This window comes from Labeo rohita, chromosome 10 (assembly GCF_022985175.1).
Source record: "Labeo rohita strain BAU-BD-2019 chromosome 10, IGBB_LRoh.1.0, whole genome shotgun sequence".
NCBI lineage: Eukaryota > Metazoa > Chordata > Actinopteri > Cypriniformes > Cyprinidae > Labeo > Labeo rohita.
In genome coordinates, this window is record NC_066878.1 from 4,911,397 (window position 1) to 4,935,790 (window position 24,394).

The 24,394-nt window shown below is 36.4% G+C and overlaps 2 protein-coding genes across 3 annotated transcripts in view; both read right to left on the reverse strand.

Annotated features, from left to right (window-relative positions):
• Positions 1 to 11,480, reverse strand: part of fryb (furry homolog b (Drosophila)) — a 63,542-nt gene extending 52,062 nt beyond the window's left edge. Inside the window, 1 exon segment of the mRNA XM_051120535.1 lies at positions 11,052 to 11,480. Coding sequence (XP_050976492.1) covers positions 11,052 to 11,244 — 193 coding nt within the window. The 5' untranslated portion in view covers positions 11,245 to 11,480.
• A 9,728-nt stretch (positions 11,481 to 21,208) lies between these two features.
• The window catches only part of rxfp2a (relaxin family peptide receptor 2a), a 58,568-nt gene continuing 55,382 nt past the window's right edge, over positions 21,209 to 24,394 (reverse strand). For both annotated transcript variants that reach the window (XM_051121353.1, XM_051121352.1), the window contains exons 17-18: positions 23,077 to 23,295; positions 21,209 to 21,789 (exon numbers count right to left, since the gene is read on the reverse strand). In XM_051121353.1, the coding sequence (XP_050977310.1) occupies positions 21,524 to 21,789; positions 23,077 to 23,295 (485 nt within the window). In that variant the 3' untranslated portion in view covers positions 21,209 to 21,523. The remainder of the gene's footprint in view (positions 21,790 to 23,076; positions 23,296 to 24,394) is intronic.

Sequence of the window (24,394 nt, forward strand, 5' to 3'; positions counted from 1 at the left end):
ACACCATCATCTTTATGACTACTAAGTCCATGCGATTGTTTGGAAATACAGTATAATACAGTAATCAAATTAGAGACCCACTCTCCATAATAAGCAAGCATGTCTAAATGTGCATTACAAAAGAGGCAGCAAACTGCACTTTGATTATCAACATAAACATACAAGACCCCTTTCTCCATTCATCTTCTCTTTATCTCACCTTAATTATTTGTTGCTCCAGCTCATTTTAATAATCACTCTGTACACAAACTAACTCACAGCAGGCTGACCTTACATTAAAAGGGTGGGTCTAACAGAAAAGCCTGGGCATCTGGAAAGCGTACCAAGTGAAAGCGAATTAAACTGATAAAGAAAGAGCATGCAACAGAAAAAAAAAAAAAGATAGACAGCATGCAGAAAAAGAGATCAGAGGGACTGGAAAGAGATTTGAGTGGATTTGCTTGAGTGAGTTAGCAGACTGTTACCAGGCCACCTGTTCTACTTCACAGGTCTCAAGCAGCACGTCTAAAACACACGGGAACAAATTAACAGCCACTGGACAGCAACACAGCTCCTCTGTACAAGGAAAACACATCTTTATCACCTTCAGTTGACAGTAATACCTCTGCTGACAATGCAAGTTAGAGATTTCTCTAACACACACTACAGAGCAGCGACTTAACATGTCAAACTGTAGGTATTTGAAGAGGTCATTTGTGAGGCTAAGACCTATTTAATACAGGTTAAACTGAGTGATATAACCTTTTTGCATCAGCAGCATATTACCACACAGCACCTTCAATGTCAACTATTCACTTCTGATTTAACACTCAAACTGTAATGTCAGACCCTTTTTGTTAATATTTTACATAAGGTTATATATATATATATATATATATATATATATATATATAAACTTAATAATACATTAAACAAATAATCAACAGAATAATCAATGATGAATCAAAACGATTGTAAAATAAACTAATATAGTTTATGAAATAATTCAGGTACACAAAGTTCTCCACTTGTCCCTCACAAGTGCAAAACAATAACCCTATATTCCACTTAGACTCTGTAAAATAAAACTTTCCATACATCATCAGAAACATATGATGTCACTGTTATATACATCATCCACGGCATAGAATAACCTTGACATGGCGCACACTGACACGCAGTTGTGTTTGCACACTGAGAGGTATTGACGTGCTCAAGCGCTGCACGTGATGCAAAACAACAGCGCAAATCCTCCTGATCACGTCACGAGCCCCTTTGGTCTGCAGTCATTACATAACGCAACCTCTCCAGCCAAACACTAATGAACCGGACACACGCATACATTTAACATCATCAGTAACATCCTGAGTGCCTCTACGAGTGAGAATAGTGGATAACTAGAGCCAGTAATCTCAGAAATAACAGAAGGATGTAAACATCCCAGAGTGAACTGAACCACTTAAGTCTTCTGATAACATTGACATGAAACCGATGGGGTTTAGATCTAAAACTGAGGAAATGCACATAAACAACTCTGTCCTACAGAAGGATCAGCACACGAATGCACTGAACGGCGTCTCACGTAGATGTAGAATACTGCGTGTGTGTTGAGTTCGTACTCACTGCTGCCCCAGGATTTCAGCAGAGACTTGATGCTGATCTCAAAAAAGCCTGAGTCCTGCTGGCTGGCCATGGCTGGGTAGCAGGCTCAGTCGCCGTAGTGATACGGAGATGAGAATCCAGTCAGAGAGAGCTGGTGGAGTGATGCAAAGTGAGAGAGAGAGGCCGCTTCACAGCGCCATACGCTGCAGCACTGTCTTTCGCTACGTGTCCTGTGTCAGCTCTGAGCACCAACTGCTCTCTCTCCTCTACCTCTCTCTTTCCTGCCCCCTCCCTCACTCAGACTCTCTCTCATCAGCCGCTCTCTCTCTCTCACTCTGCATTAAGAGGATTGGCTCTCAGAGAGAGAATGAAAGAGAGAGCTGCTGTTGGTATTGTCCAGTCTCCCTGAGAAGGACATCAAGAAAACAGGAGGGGGAGGGGTTTGTTTGTTTACTGCAGTACTGCCCGAACCAGATTGGTACAGAACAACTGTACCTCAATGTTCCTGTTTGCCATCCTGACAGTTCACATAAAGTAAATATGCTTTCAGTAAAATGATGCTGCAGAGATTGCACGTTGATTTGTTGATACTTTCTTTCTTTATGTCTTTCAGCAAATCAGCTTGCAATCTATCTGGTTGCATTAATAACAAAACACACTACTATTCATATTTAATGGCATCTTATTTTAATATTAATATGTTAAAGGCTTACCCAAAAAGCTTACCCAAAAAGGACAATTTGCTGGAAATGTACCCTCAGGCCATTCTAGATATAGATGAGTTTGTTTTTTCATGGGAACTGGAGAAATTTAGGCTTACATTAGGCTTACGTTTACACTAGTGCTTTTTCATTTTAAAACACATTAATTTTGCTACATTTAAACCTGGTATTTACACTACTACAGCGTTTTGACCCTTTCGAAAACGCTGCAGACCCCATGTGAATCAGTGTAAATGGACCAAAACAGAGACTTTCGAAAACACTGGCGTGGCTGTCCACATTCGCTCTGAATATCCTTGATGACCATGTAAACAATAATATCATGCTTATTGTTGTAGCCTACATGCCCAGTGTGCATGAATGGTCACGTGAATTGCATTTTCGTTTGTGTAGTGAAGACGGAGATTATTTTTGAAACACAGTGAAAACAGTGTAGACATGGATCATTTGCATCAAAACACACTAGTGTAAACAGGCCCTTAGCATTACATCACTTACTCACCATCTGATCCTCTGCAGTGAACGAGTGCTGTCAGAATGAGAGCACAAGGAGATAAAAATTGTATAATCTGTGCATACTTCTTTCCTGGTTCAGATGAAATTACTTTTTCCACTGGAGAAAACAATATTATGAATAGACTACTCATATTTTAGCCAAAAACAATGGTTTGAAGTTAAAAACAATCACAATTATGGATCTGTTTCTTACAAACACACAGCTTTTCACTTCACAAGATGGTAATTGATTGAGTGGAGTCGTGTGGATTACTTGTGGATTATTTTAATGATTTTATCAGATGTTTGAACTCTCATTCTGACGGCACCCATTCACTGAGGATCCATTGGCAGTGATGCAAGTCATGTAATGCTAAATTTCTCCAAATCCATTCAGATGAACAAACATTCACATTTCGGATGACATGAGGGTGAGTTCAACAAATCAAAATTTTTGGGTGAATTATTCCTTTAAAATTAAGCTCTTTAAAGAAGTCATGAACTGAGAAATCAAAATTCTCTTGAGCTTTTGACACATAAGAGGTCACTGAACCATGAAAACATCCTAACTCAAAACTTTTGTGTTAGTCTTAAAACAGCTTATATTAAAGCGATCTGCCAAAATGACAGGTTGTGGAATGTGCCATTTTATGATGTAATAGTGTGGCTAAACACTGCCTCGCTCACCAATTTGCACATGTAGTGTAAATAATGAGAGAGGCGAATGCACATAGAAACTAAACAGAAACACAATTCGACACAGGATTTTTAGGAAGTTAAAACAAAAGACGATGATGTGTGACTATATTGGATTCGACAGTAATGTCGCACCACACAAGTGTGAGCACCTGTTTTTAGTACGTGGTCACTTGTTTTATCTGTTATTACAGATTGTAATATGTACTGAGTATCTATGTGTTTTTAACATAAATCACAGCAATGTCCATCTGTGAAGGATGTAGGCTGTCAAACATACACAACTGTTAGCCAATCATAGCACTGGGCGTTTACTTCCGACAATCTCCTTCTAACTCCTTCGTTATTTTAGCTGTGTGCTTAGGGTCATTGTCTTGTTTCGAAGGTAAATCTTCGACCCAGTCTGAGGTCCTGAGCACTCTGGAGAAGGTTTTCATCCAGGATATCCCTGTACTTGGCCGCATTCATCTTTCCCTCGATTGCAACCAGTCGTCCTGTCCCTGCAGCTGAAAAACACCCCCACAGCATGATGCTGCCACCACCATGCTTCACTGTTGGGACTGTACTGGACAGGTGATGAGCAGTGCCTGGTTTTCTCCACACATACCGCTTAGAATTAAGGCCAAAAAGTTCTATCTTGGTCTCATCAGACCAGAGAATCTTATTTCTCACCTTCAGGTGTTTTTTAGCAAACTCCATGCGAGCTTTCATGTGTCTTGCACTGAGGAGAGGCTTCCGTCGGGCCACTCTGCCATAAAGCCCCGACTGGTGGAGGGCTGCAGTGATGGTTGACTTTCCATAACTTTCTCCCATCTCCCGACTGCATCTCTGGAGCTCAGCCACAGTGATCTTTGGGCTCTCCTTTACCTCTCTCACCACGGCTCTTCTCCCCCAATAGCTCAGTTTGGTCGGATGGCCAGCTCTAGGAAGGGTTCTGGTCGTCCCAAACGTCTTCCATTTAAGGATTATGGAGGCCACTGTGCTCTTAGGAACCTTAAGTGCAGCAGAAATTTTTTTGTAACCTTGGCCAGATCTGTGCCTTGCCACAATTCTGTCTCTGAGCTCTTCAGGCAGTTCCTTTGACCTCATGATTCTCATTTGCTCTGACATGCACTGTGAGCTGTAAGGTCTTATATAGACAGGTGTGTGGCTTTCCTAATCAAGTCCAATCAGTATAATCAAACACAGCTGGACTCAAATGAAGGTATAGAACCATCTCAAGGATGATCAGAAGAAATGGACAGCACCTGAGTTAAATATATGAGTGTCACAGCAAAGGGTCTGAATACTTAGGACCATGTGATATTTCAGTTTTTCTTTTTTAATAAATCTGCAAAAATGTCAACAATTCTGTGGTTTTCTGTCAATATGGGGTGCTGCTGTGTGTACATTAATAAGGGAAAAAAATGAACTTAAATGATTTTAGCAAATGGCTGCAATAAAACAAGAGTAAAAAATTTAAGAGGGTCTGAATACTTTCCGTACCCACTGTATTTATAAGGTGCAGCAGGTGGAGGGCAACAGCCTGTCAAACACTAATCATGTGATCTTGCGTGCACAACAGGATGGACAAGTCAGTGTGTGGGAATGGGATTACATTGTCACACCATCTGCTGGCTGACACACAGAACTGCAGCCAAACACACATACAGTGAACAGAACCTACTGCATAGGTTTCTAAAGCAAAAATGTGATTCAGTACTTTATTACTAAGCATTCAATTTGACTCATGCAGAAGGCACAACAGTTAACTTTATGACATCATTATTGTCTCTCTTTAATTCCCAAGACAGTGATGTCACCACTGGGTAATGTCCCTACAGGACAAAGTGCAACTGAAAGCTTTGCTTTAAGATATTAAACAAATGAAAACTGGTATCAGTCCTAAGTATACACCAGTATTTAACTGATTCACACCTTTTGCCTTTACATTTAAAAAAAAGAAAAAAGAAAGAGAAAGAGGGAGGAGACTAGAGCTGATTCATACGAACCTGCAAGGCTGGTCTGATCATTTTGTCCCATTCTGTGTAGTAACAACAAATGTATGGCCAGTATACAACATGTCAGAAATAATTGTTTTTCGGAACCAGAGCATTCCATTAAATTTAAAAATTCAAATATTAATTTTGAATAAATATTTAATTTTCAATATTATAAATATTGCGAGCCTCTTATACCCACCAAGGCTGCAAAAACAGCAATATTGTGAAAAATTATTACCATTTAAAATATGTTTCCATTTTTAATATTTCAAAATGTAATTTATTCTTGTGATGGCAAAACATCTCATTTACAAAACATACTTTTAAAATGAAACAAAGCGTGGTGTTGCGTTAATGGTCGATATACATCAGTAAAGGAATGTGATGCTAATCTCTCAGATGTTCACTTTACAGCAGACAGAACATAAGACTTGTGGAAGGATGAAAGTAAATAGTTTCCATGTGAAAGCAGTTGATTTAATATTTGTTAACAGCGGTTGGCGAGATACCAAACATGTTCTCCTCTTTTTATCTTTTCAGAAATTCTTGTTCTTTTTGTTCTCTTTTGCCTTGCCTATATTAAGACGTCCACAGAAAGCAGCTAAAAAGAAATGCCGATAACACTAATGATAAGTATGAATGCTTCCCTTTGCAAACATACAGCATGTTTACGCCAAAAGAGCAGTTTTGGCGCGCTGTATAACTGTATGACAACTTGATTGACAGAGTATGTAATTAGCACAGTATATTATAGCTCTCAGCCAAAGGACTGGAGAAAGATCATTCGTGTTCTGTCACATTACATGTGAAACTGAGAGGAACTGATCTTTATACTGCAAGATGCATTACCAAACAATGTAATATAAAAAATGAGAGAGATTAAATACGTATATTGTGTAAATTGCTTTAACTTGCTTATTATTTCAATATTTTAGTACATTACTCACTGCATATGACAGTTGCAGCTTGCTTCATATTCAGAGAGCCATAAAAATGTCCCATTTCTGACAAAGCTCTGGTAAACAGGCTGTATTTATATGCAATAAAGTGGTGACATAAATCCATACAAAATGAATTGTGTTTGCGCTGAAAAAGTTTGGAAATGTGCAGTTTGCGGTGTCTTGAATTGAGGAGTGTGTGGGTCTCTTGAGGGTTTTACTGCTACTGCGGAGCTCTCCCAGCTGACACTGAGCTCTCCCAGCAGCCCCGGGCACATCTCCACAGCAGCTGGGGTCACACCCTCCACTTCCACCGCACACAAACGTTCTCACGGTTTCGTCTGGTGAGCAGCTTCAAAGAAATCACTTAAAAGTAGAGCTTACTGTCCAACTGACAAAATAAATTATCTCAAAATACAAAATCAAAGGCCATTTTGTAGCCATTCCAACCAGTCTGGTTTCTTTTTTCTGATATTCTGAAGAATGTTTCAAACTGTTTTTGCCTATACAATCAAAGTCAATGGCATCAGCAACAACACTTTCCTGGATTCAGTTTTAACGCTTTAATATAATTTTATGAAACAAAAATAATGTCTAAATCAACTGAATTTATAAAACCTAATAATAATAAAAATAATATTAATAATAATATTGAATTCATTAAACTAAATACCACAATAACAATAATATTGAACTCCTAAAATGTAATAATAATAATAATAATAATAATAATTAATTAATTAATTAAACTTTAAACAACAATAATAACATAATAATAATATTAATAAAAATATATAAAATAATAAAAAATACTGAATTCCTAAAACCTAATAATAATAACAACAACAATATTGCATTTATAAAATGTAATAATAATAATTATATTTAATTAATTAAGCTTAATAATAATAATAATAATAATAATATTTAATTAATTAAACTTAATAATAATAATAATAATAATAATAATAATGTATTCATAAAACATAATAATAATAATAATAATAATAATAATTCATTCCTAAAACTGAATAATAATAAACATTAATAGTAATACACATTTTGCCAAATTCTGCGATATTCTGCATTATACTGTAAATTTCATTTTTATGACTGGATTCTGTGATACTGTCTGCGTTTTCTGCATTGCAGAAATCATACACTTCTAAATGAACCCCAATGACTTTCAATGTACGTCTGCTGAATGGATATTTAAACATGGTAAACATCGTAAAACATGTCTGGCATTCAGATGTGATGTTTAATTGCCAAGCCAAACAAAGAGAGCTGCTATAAAAGCCATGCAGGACAATAACGTATAGCCATGCCTGCAGGCGCAAGCTAAAAACAGTACAGCTGCTTAAATTAGTTTGTGTTATTAATGAAGAGCAATTAAATGCTGAGTCAACTGTTTGTTTTGCTGCATTACTCATACTAGACATCAATTTATGACATTCCTAGTAAAATGATTTTATCCTCTGCTACGAGAGCTTCACAGCAGTCACGCTCAGATAATCTTTACAAGAAACCCCCAGAATTCCAAGCATTCGGAGCGTCAGGCGGCCTCTGCCAGCTGTTAGACTCTGGCACAGGGATCACTGACTCATAACTATCCAGCGACTAGGATCCTGTTACCGTGACACTAGCTCCGTGTCAGTGCTGGTGAGCAAAATGCTTTCCAAAAGTAATGATCTAATTGGGCTCTTTCCAATAAGAGTCAGTGATGGGTCAAGATGCTAAAATTAAATAAGGAAAGCCGAGAAACACTGTTGCACATAAACATTCTTCATAACAAACCTTTGATATGGAACAACATGTGGGTCAGTAAATTAAATCTACATAAATCGCTGTACGTGAATAATTCAGGCTAAATCTCTTAAGAAAAAACTCCCTCTTTGTGTTCAGAAGGTTTCTCCTCTGATATAAGTTCTCTTCAGCCAACCAGTACGGCTTCTGTGAGGGTTCCTGGTCTTAAAGGCATCTGACACACCTGTTCAGTACAGCTCTGAAAAAGCAATCATGGGAGACATAGGCGTCCACTCAGCAGAAACCCTTAATATTAGGGGTGTGACGAGACACTTATCCCACGAGATGAGACGAGACACGAGACTGGGTTCACGAGAACGAGACGAGATGAGATTTTTAAACTTTTCTTAAGAAATCCTCAATGATCAAATATATAGGGAAAATAGTCTTTTATTCAACTGAAAAAGACAAAATGCAAAAAAATGTAGTTGCATTTTGAACTTTATGAAGTTAAACTTCCATTTTAATGAATCATAAGCAGTAATAAACAACATTTAAACAAGAGCTTCACGATTCTGGATAAATTGAGAATCTCAGTTGTTTTTAATAAACTGCAGACCATGATTCTCTCATGATTCTGGAGAAAAAAAGATTAGAAAACTAAACAAAAAAACGTCATTTACTAGTGGTTCTGACAAACTGTTCATTGCTTAAGTCTTTTAAAAACCTATATTTATTTGAACAAAATAATAATAAAAAAAACAAACAAACAATGAAGGAGTCAGTGTCTCACATCATTAAGGCTTGTTTGACTATTGAAATCTGAATGAATGATTCAATGACATACTTTTTTAAACGGGCAGTTGTCGCCACCTCCTGGCGGAAGAGGATAAGCATTATTATACATACAAGTTTTAAGATACTTTCGCTTTGATCGCTACTGTAGACAATAAGTGTTTATACCCAAACTATAAACTTCTGTTATTTAAATGTCTGTAACACAGAAATAATGATTATAATGTGGTTGAAAAGACTGTTTGTGTTGCTCTTTCTGCGTTCACATTTACCCCGACCCTCTGATTCATTAACATGGGCAGCGACGAAACGTGCTTCTCACGCTCCACTGACACGATGACACTCAACAGTCCTAATAGACATAGCTAAATCGTTGTCATTCAGGAATAAGATCGCATGGGTGTTTGAATCGAGATCTCAATATTTTAAGGATTAATCATGCAGTTCTATTGTAAACACTGCAAAATGTTTCATGGGGGTATCGTTACGAGATCTCGCGAGATCCGACTGGTCTCGTGCTACGAGATCTCGTCACATCCCTACTCAATATACTCCCTTTTTTAGCTTTGAAGAGGAAGGAACAAGAGAGCACAGCACCAAATAAAACACAAGACATTATACCACAAATCAAACCAAAACGGTTTGTTATACGCATATCTCCCACGTTTCCCTACAAGTCTCTCCATTCATTCTCAATTTAAATTTAATTTTTCCCAGTTTAACGTCATTAAAAATATTTAGCGCAGTTGGCCATCCCACTCACAACTGCTGCTTCCGTCTGTTTTTTCTTGACAAGAATTAAGTTTATTTAGACGCAGAACATCTTTATACGACCACATGTAACGAAAACATTTTCAGACGTGCGCTCCACTTTGCCTCAGCACCAGGTGCTAGTCAAACAAGTGTGGAACAGGTACGGGTGATGAGAAGCTTTAGTAGAAAAACAGTGAACTGTGGTCAGACAAATGAGATGTTGACATTAATAACATTAGTATCAGTGACCTGCAGTCATAAAAAAGATGCCATTAAATATTTAAAAATATACAGTACTGTCTTATATATATACTGGCTTGTATATAAATATACTAGTACGTCTGTTTTCAACATAATAATATTAATAATAAATGTTTTAAGCAACAAATCAGAATATTAGAATGATTTCTGAAGGATCATGTGACTAAAAATCCAGCTTTGAAATGACAAGAATAAATTACAATTTAAAATATATTCAAATAAGAAACAGCTATTTTAAATAACAAAAATATGTCAACATTTTACTGTTTTTGCTGTACTTTGGATCAAATAAATGCGGGCTTGGTGAGCAGAAGAGACTTTTGACTGGTAGTGTAAATTCACATTTTAATTTTTTTTTGTCTTTTCTTTTCTTTTTTTTTTCTTTGCCTTTTCTCCTATAGGTTGGCTTTCCTCAAGAACCATCCCAGCTGTGGTTCCGGATGATTTGAGATGCTGGTAAAACTAGGGTCTAATTAAAACCCAAAATGATCTCTTTCCTGATGCTGATGCTATCTGTCATCATCCACATCCACCCTTCCCCCATTTCACCATCGCTCACGTAGGCACAGGTCCCAACGTTAGTCCCTAAAGATCGCTAACTGTGTAGAAATGGTCCTGTCAACCCATGGGAGCCATTTTTTTTATCTCCACGTACAATTCAAATCAAAACTCCACAATGAACATTTAACGGTGGCTTCTCAAAACCTGGCTCTAATAATGTGAAAAGAAAATTAAAAGGTACGATACAACCACAACCACAGCCACAAGTTTCAACGAAAATCCCCGCCCGCACGATGATCTCTAGCTGAAGGCTACCAGAATGTCTTCAAACACAGTCACTGCATGACATCATAGCGTTGTGTCACAACATTTCACACAATGAGCTGAAACAAATTGCAGGCTATCAACTGACTGACTAAGAAAAAATACACAACCAGAAACATGAGATTGATATCCTGCGTGTGAGGTAAAGATGGGAGTCTACGACTTGGCAGGACATTAAAGACAAATCTAATTCAATCACACATTACGCAGGATGACTCACACGTCATAACACTTCCAAAGCAAAACCTGAGCAGTACCTTCTTTGAAGATGGTAGGTCTTTTTCTCGGCTGGATCTTCCTGAACTTCCCTTTAAAGTCCGCTGGGGTGAACATATGCATGGAGAGACTAGCCATCTGGACCAAAACGATCCCATCCTGGCTTTGGGTTCCACAAGGGTCCGGTTTATCATCCACCACAACTCCGGCACTGCTGGCATCCTTCACGGACATATCCGACACGGATGACAAAGAGAGGAACCGCTTTCACCTGCTACGGCTCAGCATGGATACGGATCTCCAGAGAAGCCCCTCTAACTCTGTTCTTTTGTGTTTTTCGTCCCTCTTTCCTCTGTACCAGGTACATGAGCTTTAAAGTGTGAATTAGTGAAGTAAATCAGAGAGGGATGAGTGTTTAGGCTCTCTGTCTGCTCTCACAGGTCCAGGCTGTTTAGCCAGTTACAGTAACACGCCTGAATGGTGCAGGTGTTGGATTACTCAAGACAGACACGCCTCTTTTGTGAGTGAGAGGGTGGAGATTTTGGAAGTGAAAGAGGAGAGACACAAGTGAAGAGTGTGGCTGTGCACAAGTGTTTATTTTCAAGTGAATCAGGTTGAGTTTTTTAGTCAAACTCCCATTTGTGAAGATAGAAAGCAACCTATCAAAATAACATGCTGACTAGTTTTATGTCTTGCATCTGTGTTGTTTTCTAAATGGTTGTCAAGGCACTGCATCCCCTGAGTTTGACTCCCAAGTGTTCACAAAACAAACATTATGTAAATCAGCAGCCGAATGCATAGCGTCCTCAGTAAAGTGGGAATGGACAACCATGTCCTTGGACGAGGGTGTTTATTTGGACCACCTTTTAATAACATTAAGCTAACAAACAGCCACACTGTTCACTGACCTGCAGGCGTTGCTGGTTGCACAGAGTAACCTTTTTGAAGGCCAGCATGGAACAACTACCTTATTCTCTGAGTCTCTCCCTCCATGTGGCCCTGGCTGAAAGTGCGGATGAAAAAGAGGGAAAAAGAAACAGAGAGACTGGCCACTCCCTCGAGAGAACACAAAACAGCCCTTTTCTTCAATAAACAACATTTTGATGCGGATCCAAATAGGGTCAACGTGTCTTCCCAAGGGCCGTCTAAGCCATCTCAGAGCTGCAGAACTGAAAGCTACTCTTTACACCAGCAAATAAAATCAAACACAATCTGAATTTAAAAATGTAGTTTTCAAGCTACAAATTATGAATTGGCACGTTGAAGGCTGAATGACAGAATATCTAATTGAATGCATCATGCCATGTAACCTAGACACACCCAATTGTTCATGTTTACAGTTAAACGGTAAAACCAACTCCTAAAAAAACTTAAAAAAAAACACACATATGTACAAACACACACACACACTAAGGCCACACAAGCATGAAAACTCATCATCCCATCCCTTAAAAATGTGTGTCGTCTTTATGTAACACGGATAAAAATACAAAGAACACTGCAAATACCACCGGTCCTGCCCAAAATAGCACACCTAATTGGTGCAGCCTAATTACTGGAGATAACCTAGAACTCCAGACTGCGCACACACATGCGTGATCGCCACATCAAGGCAGCGTTCGTGTTTATGTACTCGCCGGTGATCTTCAGATATCACATTCCTCAGATGGCAGTTAGGACTGGTCTGCCAGGAGAATGACGCCATGTGGACATGTCGTCCACAAAGAAAGGCATTTTGAGACTCCGTCAAGTGATTTTCAGATGGAGAAATGTCAATACGTATACATTTTGACAAGTTTTTTGTTGTTTGGCTAATCCTTTGTAGCGAGTAACTGGGTCGTCTCTTCATGTCAAGGGCACTTCGAAATGCTTTTCTATTGATTTGATCTCTCTCAACAATTTACACAATGCCTTATGCATTAGCAGTGTCATGTTTCAAAAGCTCTTTAGTTAAAGTGGCCTGAAAGCAAAACTGTGATTTAGAAATTGTAAAAAATGGCATGAAAGCTTGGTGGAAGATCTAAAAAAACGTTTATGTGGTGTTATAGATTTAACGGTGAAAACTAGAAAAGAGAGGAGGATGTAGTAGTTTTCTCTGACTAAAAAAAAAGCTAGAGATCTCATTACAGACATTTCTATGAAGAATTGTAAGGGATTTGAGGTGTGAGGCTGCCCTCTAGAGTTCAGCACAGGTACAGTTCATGAGTTTATCTCAATTTTTCCTGAAAAAAAAAAAAATGAAGCTAAAGTTCAAGTTCATTCTTCATTGTCACATGATCCTTCAGAAATCATTAATATGCTGATTTGCTGTTCAAAATACATGTATTGTTAGATTTTTTTCAGTATTCTTTGATGAACAAAAAGTTCAAAAGAACAACATTTATTTGAAATAGAAATAATTTGTAACATTATAAATGTCTGTGCCTTTCAATCAATTTAATGCATCTTTGCTGATTAAAAAAAGTTATTTCCAAAAAAAAAATCTTACTGACCTCAAATTCTTGAACAGTACTGTACATCAATTTAATAGCTTTTATTAAATTATAAAGTATGTAAAAGCATTAAAACTGTTATGGTAACACATTACAACTTTACTAACATTAGACAACTAACATTAGGTAATTCATTACCTAACATAAACTCACAATGAGCGATTTATTTTTACAGAATTTATGTTTGTTAAAGGGACAGTTCACAGAAAATTGAAAATTATCCCATGATTTACTTACCCTCAAACCATCCTAGCTGTATATGACTTCCGTCTTTAAGACAAGTAAAATCAGAGTTACATTAAAAAATGTCCTGCCTCTTCCAAGATTTACAATGGCAGTGAATGGGTGTTAAGATTTTAAAGTCCAATAAATTGCATCTATCCATCATAAAAAGTACTCCACATGGCTCTGGGGGGTTAATAAAGGCCTTCTGAAATGAATCAATGCATTTGTGTAAGAAAATTATCCATATTTAAAACTTCATAAACCATAATCTCTAGCTTCCGCTACTTGTTGTCCACACGTTGACAAAAGAGTGACGTTCCAGTGGATGACGTAGGACGTTGGTGTAGCGCAAGCTCCGGTGAGAATATGCTAGTCTTGCAAGAACCAAGTTTTGTTTACAGCAAAGGCTTATATCGAAATCCTTCTACAATTTTTTTTTACAAATCCTTCTTTTGTACTTACACAAACGCATCGATTCACTTCAGAGGGCCTTTATTAACCCCTGGAGCCGTGTGGAGTACTTTTTATAATGGATGAATGCACTTTATTGGACTTCAAAATCTCAATACCTATTCACTGCCATTATAAAGCTTGAAGAGCCAGGACATTTTTTTTAACCCTTAAATGCATGGCTGTTTCACCAATCATTATTATATATTTGGGTCTTTAGCGACCCGGACCTACATATCCAGCACAGATGGATCTCTAACTTCTGCAATAGCAAAAAACTCTCTGGATATTTTAAGAACAATTACAGAGAAATAAAATAAAGCATATTTCGTTAGCTTTTGGAACTTAAAAGGATTCATTTTGGGCAGATGATTTTACCATCGCCGTCATCGTCAGAGCGCATTTCCACAGTACATTCAGCATCTGGCTCTGATTCGCAATCTCAACCATATTCACAAAACTATCGTTTTCAAAGACTACAAAATCATTATTTTGATCACTGGCACTCCACTATTAAATGAGAGTGATATTCATATTTTATTGCATACTAAAGGTCAACTGCATGTATTTGGTCATCAGATATTTACATATTTTGCGCATGAAAAATGTACTTACACTAATACACACCTCGGGTCTCTAGCAACCCTATACACTTTTAACAAAAAATTAATCAGAAGACAGACATTCTTTTACATTTTACTATTTTTATTCTTGTTTTATTGTTTATAATGAATAGATTGAGGAATACTAAGAAAGCTGATGTCAAACTTTAAAAAAATGAACGAGGGGAGAAGAAAGTCATATACACCTAGGATGGCTTGAGGGTGAGTAAATCACTAAAACTTTCGTTCATTGTCAGTGTGAACTAATATTAAAGGAGAACTCCACTTCCAGAACAACAATTCACAACTAATTTACTCACCCCCTTGTCATCCAAGATGTTCATGTCTTTCTGTCTTCAGTCGTGAAGAAATTATGTTTTTTGAGGAAAGCATTTCAGGATTGTTCTCTATATAATGGACTTCATTGGTGCCCCGATTTTGAACTTCCAAAATGTAGTTTAAATGCAGCTTCAAAGGGCTCTAAACAATCCCAACCAAGAAAGAAGGGTCTTATCTAGCTAAACGATCTGTGATTTTTTTTTGGAAAATAAAAAAATTGTATACTTTTTAAGCATAAAAGCTTGTGTAGCACAGGCTCTGGGATGCGCGTTCACATACTATTGAATCACGCCAAAAGGTCACGCGGAACATAGGTGGAACCACAGACCCAGTGTTTACAAAGCAAACGCACGAAGACTAAGAAAGTGCAAGTAAGTCAAACGCTGTTTACAAACAAAAAGGTACAACGATGTCAGACGATTCTGAAGATGTAGGAGAAAAATAACATGGAGTTTTTCTACATACTCTACCTTTATGAGTCGGAGTACACAGACAATGAACTTGTGGTGGTTCGAAGACTTGATTCGTAGCAGTGATGGAAAGTTTGGATCATTTTACCAACTCCGACCTTTGAGTCTCGTTCAGCAAAATTAACGATTTTTTTTTCCAGTCATTTCATTCATTTTAGCAAAATCAGCATCACGCGACAGCCCCGTAAGATGAACGAACGACTCAAAAAACCCAAAGACTCGAAACAGGTGAACTAATTCCAGTACAGAACCTAACAGGATTCTGCGCATACACGACTGAATGAATCACTCCCCGACACGACTCATTCTTCCCGAGTCACATTAAAGATTCGTTCAAAATGAATGAATCGATCAAGAACGAGCCATGGACGCACATCCCAGGGCTTGTGCTACACAAGTTTTTGTGCCTAAAAAGTATACAAATTTTTATTTTGTGAAAAACAATGACCGATCGTTTCGTTAGATAAGACCCTTCTTCCTTGGCTGGGATTGTTTAGAGCCCTTTGCAGCTGCATTTAAACCGCATTTTGGAAGTTCAAATTCAGGGCACCAATGAAGTCCATTATATGCAAAAAAAACCTGAAATGCTTTCCACAACAACCATAATTTCTTTACGACTGAAGACAGAAAGACATGAACATCTTGGATGACAAGGGGGTGAGTACATTATTTGTAAATTGTTGTTCTGGAAGTGGAGTTCTCTTTAACAAGTTAAACTGTGTTAAGTTACATTAACTATATCTTTTTTAATGATTCTGTTGTTGGGCTGCAATGAGTGCTCAGCGCTAGTGTCCGTGAGTAGGTGTACAACTGTGCATCACTCTCATTGCTTATTAGCCTGAGAAACATCACAAAAAGATAAAGTATTCAAGATGAGCGATGTGGAGGTAGATGGAGATAGTGATGGAAAAACAATGTAGTGTTGCTATGGTTATGTTCCTTTTTTTTGCAGCTCTTACTCCCCAGTTAATAATTCATGACTTCAGCTTTGGAAAAACAGCCAGAGAGAGAAGAGAGACATACAGTTCACAATATGGAAACAGCTGCTGAACACTGAACAGCTCTTGACTAAAAATTGGCCACCATAGTACAGTGCAGACATATCACCTGTGTTTCTAAAAACTACCTGCCAGAAGCTGTTATATAAAACCCTGTAAGCACCCACTAACCTACACACAATAACCAAGACCATCTCTTAAAGATTATGTAATGTCTAAGTGGGCTGCGCATCACACATTCAGTAAAAACTCTCAGTAACTGTGAAATGCGTGGTCTTCTGAAGTACCGCAGACAGAACGTTCAACAATTAGATAAGAATTTCCTGAAGGAAATCACAATTATTTATGCACACATCAAGTTTGAGTTGTACAATCTGCAGGATCCAGAAAGCATTTCTTTGTCATGAGAACCTAAACACATCTAGACAATAATATGGTTTAGACTGTAAAAATAAAACCATAAATCACTTCACTAATTGCAGACCAGGATATGAGCCGCAAGACTCAATTACAACATCAAACCATCTACGGTAAACGCACCCACACACTCACAAACAACCCACAGCTGAGGAACTATCTGACAGACCTGTGCAAGCTTTTCTTTATATTAGATCAGCAAATATATTACAGATTATTAGGAGAACATTTCAAGCAAAACAAAAATGCATTCACGTATGGTTTCAGCAGCTGAATGCAAATATTTGCAAACCCTCAAGTAAACACACATGGGTCAAAACAATGAAGTGAGCATGAACTACATGTAATGAATAAAGCACAGATGCAAAAGCTGTTTGTGCCCAGCGAATCCTCACTGGAACCTGCAAGTATCAAAACAACTGAAAAAAGAACAACCTGACATACAGTAACAAAAACAGGAGCTCCAAAAGTCTGAGAGCACTATAAAATTTATCTACTTTTTTTTGTGTGTTTTTTCTCATTTAGGACAGTTTCTCAATAGGACACATGGTCTGTCACAGATTTGTTTATTAGATTAGTAACAACATAGTGCATAATCTTAAAAAAAAGTAATATTTTCTAATTTTCTTTGTTCGATATATGTTTATTTATATTTTAAATTCAGATTTTGAATCCTTGGTGTTCAGTGTGCCATTTTTTCACATAGGTAAAACAGATTTGCGTCTACAAAGTCTTTGTTAATTCACTACATCCTGGTGAAAGCACGTACTGTAAATAACTGATGGTATATAATCATACAAGACAATAATCTACATCTACAATCTACAGTATCCATGTCTCACATATTGCACTTAAGTATAATTAACTGCACAAAATGCCACACATTCCATATATTTACTTAAGTATTAATAATGAAATAATGGGGAAAAAATCCTGTCACGACTTACCCTGTTTAGACAAAGGAGGAGGATGCGATTGTTGCCATGCAGAATACAAAATCATCCAATTTCCTAAAGGTAAAATATAACATCAGTGATGTTCACAAATGCCATCTAGATAGGCAGCACACTCAATTTTGAACACAGACACTATTACCGTTACATTGTTGTCATAATCACCGCAGACATCTATCTCCATTACAGCTAACGTTACATGTAAATGACATTTTTCCGCTTTGTGAACCCAAAACGCCGATGCCAATCATTTAGACAACATAAAATATTTGTAATTATGCAAGAAACACTTTAAAGCCAAATCTGTTGTGTCGTGTTGTGTTTGTTATCAACAGACAAACAAACACAATCTGTGCTGGTGGTCTGGCCTTCCTCACGGCTTCTTCGTCAATTTTAGGCGGCTTCACAAATGAAATTTCGCGCACTGGAATGGAAACACGATTATATTTCACACCGTGAAAGCGTCGAGCAAAAAACACCATACCTTGTGTGTTTGTGTTTAGGAGTTTATATCTTCATATCTTTATCCAAGCGTCGTCGCTCAATTCTGCTATTTTCACTTCATCGGTCTCGCGTCTCCTCACATCGACTGACAGAAAAAGACGGCCGCTGAGGATGGCGCAGCTCCGCCCTTGGCGACCAATCAGAGCGCAGAAATTTACCGAAGGGGAGAAATGGAGATCGCTGATTGGCTGAGACGCAAGCCCGTCAGTTTCCTTCCATCCATTAGGTTCTGGAGCGCCTGAAAGGATGCTGCTGGATACTGACAGGTGCACAGTTGCAAACAACCCAGACAAAAGGCACCAAATGTAACATTTTAATAGAGCCTATCTTTAAAAGAGCACAGTTTCATTAAAACCGTTAAGCCTCTCCGAAAGTAGTTTGAAAAATGTTTGTAATGTAATTTAGTTGTGTAGTAGAAATAGTACAAAACTGATTATCAGAATGTTCACAGATTTAAACACAAGCAAACATTTATGAACTACCAATCAAAAGTTTGGATTAATTAGGATTTTTATGCTCACCAAGGCTGCATTTATTTGATTTAAAAGTCAAAACTGCAATATTGTGAAACATGACGCTGAATTCGAATATGCTGTTTTGCTGCTCAGTTATCAATTACTATTGTTTCTCAATTATTAATAACGCCTTTTGTTATTATCAATACTTGAAACATATACAATGATTTTTAAAGTATCCTGAGATGCAGTTTTGGGGTAAAGCATTATAAGTAATGTGAGTTACATAATCAGATTACTTTTTTCAAGTAACTAGTAAAGATATTTACAAAAAATACACTTTTTCAAAAAAGCAACTCCAGTTACTTTGTTTTCCCATGTATTGACTGACAGCTCTTCTGTTCCCATGCTGAGAGAAATTACTCATCTCACTTGCACAAAAGAATAAAACAAAATAACTAAATAATAAAACTAAATAATACAAATATCCTTTATGGATTTGATCCCATTTTATTAACCAATGTCTTTGCTGCTGACCTTTGATGATCCAATTCAGTTATAATAATAAATAAAAATGATAAAAACAAGCAAGCCCAGCCCAGATAAGAAAAAGTAACACAAAAGTAATGTAACACATCACTTTCCATTAAAAGTAACTACACTACCAGTCAAAAGTTTTTGAACAGTAAGATTTTAAAGGTTTTTCTGCCCGCCAAGCCTGCATTTATCTGAGCTAAAGTACAGCAAAAACAGTAAAAAATTAGAAGTATTTTTACTTTTTAAAATAACAGTTTTTTTATTTAAATATATTTTAAAATGTAATTAGTTCTTGTAATCAAAGCTAAAGTTTCAGCATCATTACTCCAGTCTTCAGTGTCACATGATCCTTCAGAAATCATTCTAATATGCTGATTATTATTATTATCAAAATTTAAGTACATTTGTTTATGATTCTTTGATGAATAGAAAGATCCAAAGATCAGCATTTATCTGAAATAAAAAGCTTTTGTGACATTATACACTATACCATTTAAAAGCTTCAGTTAGTATATTTATTATTATTATAGAAATTAATACATTTTTATGTAGCAAGGATTTAAATCGATCAAAAGTGATGACAAACACATTTATAATGTTACAAAAGATAAATGCTGTTATTCTGAAAAAAAAATTACTCAGCTGTTTTCTGGATTTCTGAAGGATCATGTAACTGGAGTAATGATGCTAATAGTTCAGCTTTGAAATCACAGGAATAAATTACATTTTAAAATATATTCAAATAGAAAACAGTTATTTTAAACAGTACAAATATTTCAAAATTTAGCTGTTTTTGCTATACTTTGGATCAAATAAATGCAGGCTTGGTGAGCAGAAGAAATTTTCTCAAAAAACATTAAAAATCATACTGTTCAAAAACTTTTGACTGGTAGTGTAAGTAATGTAATTAGTTACTTTTTTTTTAGAGAGTAATGCAATATTGCAAAGCATTTACTTTAAGAAGTAACTTTCCCCAATACTGCTGAGGAGCATTAGAAACTTTTTCAAAAACTTTTGCGTTCTGTGTGATATACGTTATGTAAAATTGCACAAACACAAGATTTGAGCGAGATCACTCATTCATGGGGTATATTGTCTTTTATGATAAATTATAAACAATCAACAGGCTTACTAAGAGTAAAGAAAAACTCTGTGTCATACAGTGAGATTGAAGTACAAGGAAATCCTTGGCTTGCTAATGTCACTGGTAGATGGACTTTTTGTCAATTTTATATTGCTTGACAAATTCCATGAGCATTCAAACTATTAACATATTTATGTCTGATTTTGAATATTAGATCACATATCTTGAGGTGGGTAGAAAAAAATTACAACTTATAAATAGCCGACATGAGTATAAAAATAAAAAATTTTACATTATCATAAAAAATGATCAAGAAATAAACAATGTATCTGTATTATCTTATATGGCTGAACAATATGCACCTCTTTATCATGATTGCATGCTTCTGTTCAGTCAGGAACCATTTATTTTGTTGACCAAGACAATGCTGAAGCATTCCCTTTAATGTGTCTTTTCTGTGAAATAGCAGAGCAAGCATTAAAAAACCCTTCTCTGTACATTACAAATAACTTCTCAAATTCAATCTCAAAACAACACATCGGAACACTTACGTAAAAAAAAAAAACAAAAACGAAGAAAATGTCCTTCATGTAAATAATGCTTTATAGTTCCCTCTGATGTGCTCTGCAGTAAATACTGACAGTCTTGTGCACTGCGTTTTGTAGTCATCGATTTTCTTCTTTAAAAGCTTTAGAGACAAACAGCAAGCCCAGCTCAAGGACTGTGAGCCAGACATGGCAGTTAGGGGGAAAATGGACGCTGGAGGGGTCCGAGGCTCTTACCTAGCTGAAGTGATCAAAAATGCTTCTCCTAATGGAGAAAACAGTGAAGCTAGAGTCATGCGTCTACGAAGAGCACTCCATATTAGAACCTAAAAGGCAGGAATCACAGTGCCATCCTTTGTTGCAGGAAAGTTATTCTCCAGTCTGAACACAGATAATGAATATGATAGGCCTACACTATGATACCTTTAACGCTTTGGCTCTTTCACCCATATTGGTTATCCATGTCTGCCAAAGACAGTCGTTGCAAGGAAATTTTGGCGGGGTATTCTGCATTTCGAGAGGTCTCCATGTAGATGGTGGAGCTGGTGAGACTCTTACGGTCTTTCTTGGACGCCGAGTGCCGCTGCCAGCGGCACAGGAGAAGCTCCACCTGCTCTCTGAAGAAGCTGGTGGTCAAGGTGTAGAGGATGGGGTTAAGGGCGCTGTTGATAGGAAGAATGAAAATCACCACCCAAGAGTTTATTGTCCCTGCAGAGATAAACAGAGAGGATTCATTTAAACAAAAAAGAACTGGCCGTACTCTTAAATTCTCTGATACACTTGGCCAGAGGTAACGGGGTCATTTTCAGAAAACAGTGCCATTTGTGCAAAAAGGAAGAAAAAGTTAATTTAAAGATTTAGAATTTAAAGTTTAGTCACCGCTAAACTTTTATGTAAATTTTATTAATTAATTCTTTATTATTTCAAGGTCTAAAGAACCAAGAATTACACTACCAGTCAAAAGTTTTTGAACATTAAGATTTTTAATGTTTTTTAAAGAAGTCTCTTCTGCTCACCAAGCAAAAACTGCAAAAAGTTCGAAATATTTTTACTATTTAAAATAACTGTTTTCTATTTTTTTTTTTGCATCATTACTCCAGTCACATGATCCTTCAGAAATCATTCTAATATTCTGATTTGCTGCTCAAAAAACATTTATTATTATAATTATTATTATTTTGTTGAAAACAGCTGAGTAGAATTTTCAAGAAAGTTCAGATGAACAGCATTTATCTGAAATATAAATCTTTTGTAACATTATACATGTCTTCATCGTCACTTTTGATCAATTTAAAGCATCCTTGCAAAATAAAAGTATTAATTTCTAGAACTTCTTTTGAATGGTATAGTGTATAATGTGACAAAATCTTTTTATTTCACGTAAATGCTGATCGTTGGATTTTTCTATTCATCAAATAATACTGAAAAATGTACTCAACTGTTTTAAACATTGATAATAATAATAATAATAATGATAATAATAACATTTCTTCAACAGCAAATCAGCATATTAGAATGATCATGAACACTGAAGACTGGAGTAACTAAAAATTTAGCTTTGATCACAGAAATAAATTACATTTTAAAATATATTCAGACAGAAAGCAGTTATTATAAATAGCAAAAATATTTCACAATATTACTGCTTTTGCTGCATTTTGGATCAAAAATGCAGGCTTGGTAAGCAGAAGAGAATTCTTAAAAAAAAAAATCTTACTGTTCAAAAACTTTTGACTGGTAGTGTATTTATTATTACTAAACTTATTATAATATTCCTTTATTATAAAGATACTTCTCTTTCAAAATAAATTTTGTACCAAATGCCTTATAAGGTATACATGTAATACATGTAATGTATAAATTCAAAATTCTGAAGCTCCATGCAAATGGATATATAATTCCATTATATAAAAACCATGTGGAAGTAAGGAATGAATGAATAAGATCATGCCACCTTTAAATAAATCACGGGCTGAAGAAATACAGGTATCATACCTGGAATCTCAACTTTGAGCAGGGAGAGCGTTTTGACCAAAAATATGGGTATCCAGCAGAGGGCGTCAGAGAACACAATAAAGAAAAAGCGATTGGCCACGGCCACATCTTTGTGTAGCCGACTGCGCACATCTGTGGCATTGAGGCCGGTTTTATAAATGGAACAGAACATGCTGGAATAGGAAACGACAATCACCAAGAACGCCACCAGATTAAGACCTGTGAATACACAATACACAAATATTTCAGGATATGCACGTAAGGACTGACAGATGAAAGTAATAGGATGGATGGTAGACAGCTGAATGTAAACATTTTTAGGGTAACCAGACGTCCCTGTTTATCCGAAACGTTGCGGTTTCACGATGAGTCAGTTACAGTTTCAGTGTAAATATATCTAAATGCATTGTGCAGTTCTGTTTCTATTGCTTTCGTTGTATAACGTGCTTAAAGTAATCAGCACGGAGAGTTTGTGGATACTAACATCTTTCTCGGATGCAAAGACAATACGAACGCCTTGTCTTTACAAGGCGTTTTACTTTCTGTGGTCTTTACAATGCGTTTTCAACAAGCTAAAACCAGCAGATCAATTTCTTAACACAACACATGAAAACTCAAGTGATGTGCTAGCATTTTGATTTTCCTTCGCGCACGTAGACAAATCGTACATTTAAGATCAATTCTTTTGCTGTTTGAACTTTTAAAAATGGTCACCCTATTTTATATATTATGTGTGACCCTGGACTACAAAACAAGTCATAAGTGTCCATTTTTTGAAATAGAGATTTACACATCATATAAACCTAAATAAATAAGCTTCCTGTTGATGTACAGTTTGTTAGGATAGGACAATATTTGCAAAAAAAATAAATAAATAAAAAAATAAAAATAAAAATATTAAGAAAATCACCTTTAAAGTTGTCCAAACGAAGATTTTAGCCATGCATATTACTAATCAAAAGTTTTGATATACTTACAGTAGGACACTTACAAAATATCTTCATGGAACATGATCTTCACTTAATGTCCTAATTATTTTTGGCATAAAAGAAAAATCAATCACTTTGACACATGCAATGTATTTTTGGCTATTGTTGCAAATCTACCCGTGCTACTTAAGAGGTCCAGGTTTTTGTGGTCCAGAGTCAGATATTATATTATATTATAGTAGCAGTCTAAGATTGAATTGAGTTTGAGATTTAAAAGTCTCTTATACTTACCAAGGCTGCATTCAATGTTCTTTTTTTCAAATTAAAAATACAGAACGAACAGTAATATTGTAAAAATGTTATTAGAATTATTAGTTTTCTATTTGAAA